The sequence below is a fragment of the Pagrus pagrus genome (genome assembly GCF_965226575.1).
Source record: "Pagrus pagrus genome assembly, chromosome: 11".
In the NCBI taxonomy this organism is placed as follows: Eukaryota; Metazoa; Chordata; class Actinopteri; order Spariformes; family Sparidae; genus Pagrus; species Pagrus pagrus.
In genome coordinates this window covers 33,653,783-33,663,242 of record NC_140195.1, presented here as the reverse complement: position 1 = coordinate 33,663,242, position 9,460 = coordinate 33,653,783, and the positions used below count along the sequence as shown (strand labels likewise).

The 9,460-nt window shown below is 42.4% G+C and overlaps 1 protein-coding gene across 5 annotated transcripts in view; it reads right to left on the bottom strand.

The window, feature by feature from the left end:
- Positions 1 to 203: 203 nt before the first annotated feature.
- The window catches only part of mthfr (methylenetetrahydrofolate reductase (NAD(P)H)), a 67,598-nt gene continuing 58,341 nt past the window's right edge, over positions 204 to 9,460 (bottom strand). For all 5 annotated transcript variants that reach the window (XM_084366875.1, XM_084366874.1, XM_084366878.1 and 2 more), the window contains one exon: positions 204 to 1,114. In XM_084366875.1, coding sequence (XP_084223001.1) covers positions 893 to 1,114 — 222 coding nt within the window. In that variant the 3' untranslated portion in view covers positions 204 to 892. The remainder of the gene's footprint in view (positions 1,115 to 9,460) is intronic.

The window sequence follows — 9,460 nt, the reverse complement described above, 5'->3', positions numbered from 1 at the left end:
TCCTGTTAGTTACTCAATTTGTGGAAATTCCTTCTAGCGTGGAAGAGAATTTATGGCCTGGCCTTTGTACTGGAGTTCTGTAGTTGTGGTGTATTCACCCTGAATACCTAATAAAGTCACAATAAGCAGTGCACCACAATCATTAGTAATAGATAAGGTGCTAGATGCCCCTTTACATGACTTGATAACACACACTCACCAGGTTAATTGTTACGGAAACTATTTAATGAGCTTTATAAAGCAGGCATAACATAAATATGATGTACATTTAAAACATGTAAGGCAGCAGGTAGTTAGTGTAACTTTTGTCTGTGGTACAAAGCAGTCATTAGCAGCTCACACATCTGACAGCCTAACTGTCATAGCATAATTGACATTGACTGATAAAAACAACAACACACAAGATCTCTATCTTAATAAAAGTATACATAATAAAAACAGTTCAAAAATCTAGTTCAGATGTATGAGAATTATTTTCTTCTATGAAAATAAAAAAAATAATTTGAACAAATCAAAAAGTAATTGGCATGTTCACAATTCATTTTGTCAGGGTTCTTTTTCTCTTTGTTGTTTTTCAGCGACATCCGTCCCTCTTAAAAACAAGGCAACTGAACCCCAACCTTTAAGAGAACAAGTGTAGTTAAAAGTAGTATGAAACTATTCATCAGTGAAGTCAAAAATATACAGAAATGTTTTGTACAAACTTCTGGATTTTTGGTTTGGTGAGACCACTGTATTTACCATGTGTTGGTACAAGTGATAAAAAACATTTATAAAAAGGCTTTCTGTCAAGTCAGTACTCTAGCTCTGTATTGTAAATAGCAGCTTTGTAGACAATGCATAAAATATCAGAGTTCTTCAGCGTTCTTTCCAGCCCGAAAAACAATTATTGTTATTCAGAGACTGCATCAATGTCGAGTGGTTCTGTAGGTACATCGAGCAGCTCAAACATATCATCAATGACCTGCCACAGGCAGTTCTCTAGAGGAAAGTCATTGTCCACCAGATTGACCAGGAAGTAGTTGTCGTGGATATACTTGATGATCATCCGTGAAGGAGACTCGTCTTCATAGAGTTTGGCCCACTGCTCAATCCACAAGGCAAAGGCCTCGTCCTGGGGAAAACATGGGGGCAGGTTTGGTGAGGGGAGGAAAAAAAATAAACAATGAAAACAAAAACTTTATATACATTTTAATAAATATCTTATTCAAAATAATATGGAAAACGTAGATGAAGCACAGCAAATGTGGAAATTTCATATCCGTAACTACAAATTAAAACAACAAACTGGTTGATCCTTCTGGACTGACCCTGCCAACTGGATATGGATATAGATGTGGATATGCACTGTCAGTGTATCTGGATCATTCTTGACACTCAGGTCGCATTATGCTAAAGTTGGTACCTGTCCAGCTCCACCATCAAAAGAGAATACAAAACACTCATGGTGTGTTAGATGACACGTCTGAATGGACTGTAATACTTGCAACTGCAGAAGAGGAGCTGCTTAACCTGAAGACCATCAGACACAATGTAGTCAAGGTCCAAGGAATGGCGGTGTCATTTGAGGTGTCTGTCAGTGTCAACACACAGCCGCAAGCGTATCACTCCATCTGCCAAGCCTTCACTGCAACTGAACACTGAGCTTTAGCTCCAGCAAACACACTGATAAGAAAATACACCGACCTGAGACGAGTCCCTCTACACACCTTCACTAAAGTGCAGCCCAGGTTACTGATTGGATCTGACCATCCACACGTAATGACCCCTATCCAGCCAGTAGGCTTTGGACCAACAGGGTCAGACAGCTCCTGCCTTCATGACCTCACTCATTTACGACACCTCACTCTGAATCGCACCAGCGGGGTCATGCCTATGTTCCCACAGCCCTATGTTCCCACACTTTTTGGGTTAGGCAAGGGGAAGAGGTTAGGGTTAGGGTTAGAGAAAGGGAAGGGTTGGGTTTAGGGAACGGGAAGAGGTTAAGGTTAGGGAAGGGGAAGAGGTTTGGGTTTAGGGAAGGGGAGGTGGTTAGGGTTAGGGAAGGGGAAGTGGTTAGGGTTAGGGAAGGGGAAGAGGTTAGGGTAGGAACATAGGGCTGTGGGAACATAGGCATGCTCCCGCACCAGCATGCTGAGAGACTGTGGCAGATGATGTATTGCCCTCTCGCAATGACAAGGAGGTGACACGATCTAAACAAGATCAGGCAGCATTTTCTATTCTTGAAGAAAAGACCACCTGTGTCAAAATAGATGGAGTACTGATTACGTAGTATGTTTCACCAAATCAGATTCCTTCCAGAAGACCTCTTACTTTGCCACTTCCTCTGGCAAGATATGGAAAGAAATAGACCATCCGATATTTATTAGTGGCGTGTACTACCCTTTTGGCACAGCTTGTAGTCCTTGCTGTGCTATCTATGCTGTCCAACGGCATGTCAGAGATGACCAAAGCAGCCAGGAGGATCTTCTGGAGACAGTTCACACTTCATTCTGTGTGGACAATTGCTTAAATTCACCCAGCTCAACAATCAACATCATGTGAGCTACGGCTAACTGCCAAAAGGGTTGACCCTAAGAGGCACTCTCCCTCTGACATATTGAGATATACAGTGCCTATAAAGAAGTATTCACCCCCTTGGATGTTTTCCCTTTTATTGCTTTTATGAATAGAATCATGGTCAATGTACAAAACATTTACAAACAACTCATGTCAAAGTGTAAACATATTTCTACATGTAATGTCAATTTATTAAAAATATATAATGAAAAATAATTGATTGCATAAATATCAGAATCAGAATTCCTTTATTTGTCCCGCAAATGGGGAAATTTCTTAGTCACAGCTGCCAAAGGACAGTATCACACTTAAACAATAATAAAAAGTAAAAAATAAACAATATAATAAGAGATAAGAAATAGAATTTAACTTGTATATACATAGTATCTACAATATGAACTTGGTATTTACAATATGACATAGTATTTATAATATGGACAGTGCAAGTATACACAGTTTGGCATTTTTATTTACAAACAATAAATAATAAATATGGGTATTAAAAATTGCAATACAAAACTCTGCACTATCCACACACTTTCTGGTTTGCACAAATTGGACAGAGTGCACAGTGAGGTCTACTGGGAGCAGTGCTGGTTGTACAGTCTGACAGCAGCAGGAAGGAAGGACCTTTCACACACTTGGGGTGTATCAGTCGGTCACTGAAGGAGCTGACCAGTGCTGTGATAGTGACCTGCAGGGGGTGGGACTCCTTCACCAGCAGTGATGACAGCTTGTCCATCATCCTGCTCTCTCCCACCACCTGCATTGGGGCAAGCCTGTGGAGCTGTGAGACCGACGGCAAACACAAAGACCCCGACAGGGCCAGATAGCGCTGCGTGAGTTTCTCTTCAGCCCGGACAGCGCTACGAACCGGAGCAAGGGTAAGATTGAAAGAATATGCTTTCATTCTGCTGTATAAGGTAACAGATACGTTAATAGATACCGATCTTAACCGTTCATTTTGTTTTCACAGACTAACCTCGTCTCATAACGAGGCTGTGACCTCCTATTTGCTCGGAGCTATGTCCGCAAGTCCAGATTTACATGACGCTGATAGTGACGCCATTGTGTGTAAGTAACTTTTACTGTTTTGTTCCTGTTCCTTCCTTGTTTAATTTTACTGTGACTTACGTTTTTTTGTTAATACCACTCTCCTTTACTTGTTTTCCAGCTGCCTGTAAGACAGTAAGACCAAGCTCTGTGCCTCGCTGCAGTCGAGATTAGAGGCAATTCCCAACGTGAACGCACCACAGACGTCTGCAAAATGGACCAGATTCGGACAGAATGCTGCTAGTTACCTCCAGCTCCGAGGCGGCAGCAGCACTGTTTCACTTCCACTCCATTTGCACTGTATACTGTTTGCACTGCTACTGTTAATTTGTAATGTACAGTACAGACCAAAAGTTTGGACACACCTTCTCATTCAAAGAGTTTTCTTTATTTTCATGACTATGAAAATTGTAGATTCACACTGAAGGCATCAAAACTATGAATTAACACATGTGGAATTATATACTTAACAAAAAAGTGTGAAACAACTGAAAATATGTCTTATATTCTAGGTTCTTCAAAGTAGCCACCTTTTGCTTTGATTACTGCTTCGCACACTCTTGGCATTCTCTTGATGAGCTTCAAGAGGTAGTCACCTGAAATGGTCTTCCAACAGTCTTGAAGGAGTTCCCAGAGATGCTTAGCACTTGTTGGCCCTTTTGCCTTCACTCTGCGGTCCAGCTCACCCCAAACCATCTCGATTGGGTTCAGGTCCGGCTACTGTGGAGGCCAGGTCATCTGGCGCAGCACCCCATCACTCTCCTTCTTGGTCAAATAGCCCTTACACAGCCTGGAGGTGTGTTTGGGGTCATTGTCCTGTTGAAAAATAAATGATGGTCCAACTAAACGCAAACCGGATGGAATAGCATGCCGCTGCAAGATGCTGTGGTAGCCATGCTGGTTCAGTATGCCTTCAATTTTGAATAAATCCCCAACAGTGTCACCAGCAAAGCATCCCCACACCATCACACCTCCTCCTCCATGCTTCACGGTGGGAACCAGGCATGTAGAGTCCATCCGTTCACCTTTTCTGCGTTGCACAAAGACACGGTGGTTGGAACCAAAGATCTCAAATTTGGACTCATCAGACCAAAGCACAGATTTCCACTGGTCTAATGTCCATTCCTTGTGTTCTTTAGCCCAAACAAGTCTCTTCTGCTTGTTGCCTGTCCTTAGCAGTGGTTTCCTAGCAGCTATTCTACCATGAAGGCCTGATTCACACAGTCTCCTCTTAACAGTTGTTCTAGAGATGTGTCTGCTGCTAGAACTCTGTGTGGCATTGACCTGGTCTCTAATCTGAGCTGCTGTTAACCTGCGATTTCTGAGGCTGGTGACTCGGATGAACTTAGTTTTCCCAATTTTTCGGACTGACTGACCTTCATTTCTTAAAGTAATGATGGCCACTCGTTTTTCTTTACTTAGCCGCTTTTTTCTTGCCATAATACAAATTCTAACAGTCTATTCAGTAGGACTATCAGCTGTGTATCCACCTGACGGTCCCAACCCCATTTATAAGGCAAGAAATCCCACTTATTAAACCTGACAGGGCACACCTGTGAAGTGAAAACCATTTCAGGTGACTACCTCTTGAAGCTCATCAAGAGAATGCAGAATGTGTGCAAAGCAGTAATCAGAGCAAAAGGTGGCTACTTTGAAGAAACTAGAATATAAGGCGTATTTTCAGTTGTTTTACACTTTTTTGTTAAGTACATATTTCCACGTGTTAATTCATAGTTTTGATGCCTTCAGTGTGAATCTACAATGTCAATAGTCATGAAAAGAAAGGAAACTCATTGAATGAGAAGGTGTGTCCAAACTTTTGGTCTGTACTGTATATATATATATATATAGTGACAGATCTGCCAACCAATCACGAGTGATTTTTCGTGTTTAAAAGTAGTGGTTTCATCCAATCCTGAGTGAGGAAATTCAAGCCAGGCCACACATCCTCTGGCCTGGCGTGGTTTCACTGCTATTCATATGCTTATTAGAGCCGTTCGCACCTCCGCGAGCTCCACATACGTCATGGTTCATTTCCGACAATTTTCGGCACAGACGAACACCACGTTCACAGCCTGTAAATTGTCGTTAACTGCCGAAAATTAAGGAGATTTCCGGGCGTTTACGGGGCCGAAAATCCCACTTTTCATGAAGTGAAAGTTAGCTCAGTAAAATCCATCATTAAGAAATGGAAGGAATATGGCACATGTGTAGATCTGCCTAGAGCAGGCCGTCCTCACAAACTGAGTGACCTTGCAAGTAGGAGACTAGTGAGGGAGGCCACCAAGACACCTGTGACTATTCTGAAGGAGATGAAACCTTCAGCAGCTGAGATGGGAGAGACTGCATACATCAACTGCTGCCAAGGTTCTTTACCAGTCAAAGTTTTATGGAAGTATGGCAAAGAGAAAGCCATTGGTGAAGAAAGCTCATTAAATCTCGACTAGAGTTCAACCAAAGGCATGTGGGAGACTCCAAGGTCAACTGGAAGAAGGTTCTTGGGTCTGATGAGACCAATAAGTAGCTTTTTGGCCATCAGACTACACACTATGTTTGGCAGCAATGCACATTGTAGTAGTAAAATGTATCATTTGCATTTAACCATGATACCTTGCATTACCTTGCACTGTTTTATCTCACGTACTGACCTATAACCTTACTATGACCTTGCTGATTTATGGGAAAGTGTTTGTGCACAATATCGCATAAAAACATTAGAAAAATACATACGTGGGTTTGGTGAGTAGTTAACATTTAAAATCATCAGAGAACGTTACATACCTTGTTTGTGGTACCTGTCTGTTTTCCAGATATTTTCATACGTGTGTGAATGGGTAAATGAGAGGCAGCAAGGATGTGTGAGACACTCCATCTCACTCCTATTGCCTCTCCTCGTGTCCGTATCCCACCTCAGCGCTTCACAGGTAGTGCTCCTGGACATGTACATGCGTCCCCTTCTGACTACTACAGGACTAAATTCTACAAAGTTCTAGAGGTTGTTGACATGCAGTTTAGAGAAGGATTTGAGCAGGAGGGAATGCAAATGTTAAGGCATCTGGAACAAGTTCGTTTAACTGGAAAGACCTCATCCATCCCCCATACTTTTGAAAAGCTTGCTACACCCCTGCTTGAAGGTGGTGAATACTTAGGCAATCACTTATTTTACATTATATGTTTGTAATTAATTGACATTACTTTGTAGAAATCAGTTTTCACTTTGACATTAAAAAGTTTTTTTTGGACACTATTTAGTTGGACTGCCTTTAACTTCTGATTACAGCACAAATTCATCGTAATATCCTTTTGATGAGCTTCTGCAATGTCATAACATTTATTTCTGCCCAGAGTGGCGTAGTCGGGCCACTGCATAAAGTCTTCTCCTGCACATCCAAAAGATTCTCAATGGGGTCAAGGTCTAGACTCTGTGGTGGCCAATCATATGTGTGAAAATCATGTCTCATGCTCCCTGAACCACTTTTTCACAATTTGAGCCCGATGAATCGTGGCATTGTCATCTTGGTATATGCCTGTGCCATCAGGGAAGAAAAAATCAATTGATGGAAAAACCTGGTCATTCATTATATTCAGGTAGTCAGGTGACCTCATTTTTTGGGCACATACTTACTACCATACCAACTGAGGTAACCCTGAATCATAACACTGACCCCACAGAGGCTTGTATGGTAGCAACTAGGCATGATGGGTGCATCACTTCATCCACCTCTCTTCTTACCCTGATGTGGCCATCACTCTGGAACAGGGGAGGGGGAGGGGAGTTTGCAGGCTGAAACTCAGAGCTCACACGTGTCCTTAACGACTCTGTAAGGACACTCCCACACAGAATGTAAAAGCCTGCAAACTCCCCTGCAGTTAGTTAGAACTGAAGAAGCCTCTTGGATGAGAGGTGAAACGTCTTCAAGAAACTGAAACAAGTCCAGTTGCCTATGATACAGCACTTGGACTCACTGTTAGTGGTTTTCTTAAGGCAACACAGCTGTTTAGTCCCAAGTAATCTTCACACTGTGCGTGTGGAAATGCTCTTACTTTCACTATTAAACATAGCTGTGACTTCTACTGTAGATTTTTTACCATTTTACTTTACCACAACGTTTAAATGATCTCTGATCACGATCATTCAAGATTTTTTCCAACCACATTACTTGCTCGAAGATGATGGTTCACCACTATCCTTCCAGGTTTTAAGAATGCGTTGGACAGTTCTTTACCCAATTTTAGTAGTTTCAGCAATCTCCTTAGTTGTTTTCTTTGCTTGATGCAGGCCAATAATTCGACCATTCTGAAACAGAGTAACATCTTTTCCACGACCACAGGAAATATCTTCAGACATGGTTGTTTAAGAAATGAGAGGCTACTGACTGCATCAGTTGGGTTTAAATAACTTGTTGCCTGCTAAAACATATCAACCACTGCAGTGATTATCCAATGGAAGGCTCTTACCTTTGCTTAGTTAAATCCTGGTGGTGACTTTTATTTTGGCCAGGCAATGTATATTGACCATAATTCCATTTATAAAGCCTGACCGTATGGATCAGTGGCCTACCTGCAGGTAGAGCATCCAGAGGGACACATACGTGTCATATATTATGACAAGGTCACGTGTCGGTCCCAAGCATCAGTTGTCAATGCCCAGCCTGGTGTGCAGAACTCACGCGAGCCCGGCTTGCAAACGTACCACAAACCGGGCTAACTGAACTGAGCTGGTTACAGTCAAACCAGTACAAAGTAATTATTGGCACAAGAGTTGCCAAAATACATGAGCAGACCAAAGCCAACTCTTAGAGATCATCTTAGATCAGATCCCTGCTGATGACATTGCTCATGGAAAGACTCTTCTTAGGCTATCCAGCAAACCCATTGGAGACAAGAGCCTCTAATTTTGTATCAGTCCTCAACTCACTGGCCAGTAAACCCTGCTGTGCATACAGAAGAACATGAACCTCAGAAACCAAACCTGTATCCTGTTGTCCTCAGCCCTGAGCACCCAATTACCAACCTCTGGTGAAAGACAACGATGATTGCTTACTCCATGCTGGCCCTGAACGAGTTTTCACAGAGATTCATTATCTATCTTCATTACTGGATCCTCTGGCTTTACGTCGGTTTATAGCAAGGTGAGACAAGCCATATGATCTCTTCTGCGACAGAGGCACCAACTTTCTTGGAGGAGAGAGAGAGCTCAAGGAGCCACTGGAGACTTTTGAGCCATCATTGAGGCAACAACTGGCAGAACAAAGCATCGAATTCAGATTTTATTTTATTATTCCAGCAACCCCTAACAACAGCAGGGACTTTGTATTTCTACACATTCATAAATATGAATGTGGGGCCGGCTATATAGAAATTCATCATGAAGCATTAATCAGCATCACAGCACGCCTCTTTATTCCGCCTCATATGCTGTGCACATGCACGCTTGTTTAGTTGTGACTGTACAGTGTGTGAATAGTTGGTTAATTCACTCACCTGGCTGGTCTGTTCTTCAGTAGTCAGTGACAATGTAAGTTTAAGTTAAGGATCGACTGATACATCGGCCGACCGATATATCGGGCCGATATTTGCGTTTTTTATGCGTATCGGCATTGGCCAATTCGCGCGTGGGTTCGCCGATGTTTTTTTCCGCGGCATGATTTACAGACAGGCATCCACGGGCAGCTCTGTGTTGCCGGAAGACCCTGCAGCACATGCAGACGCGTTACCCCTCCCCCACTGGAAGAGTGCTGAAAGCGGCATTGCCCAGGAGGCTGCTTCAGAACAACGGTAAGTTTTAAAATTTCAATTAGCCTCTAACTGTTAAACTTAGTTGAAATATTAGTAATGAAGTTATATT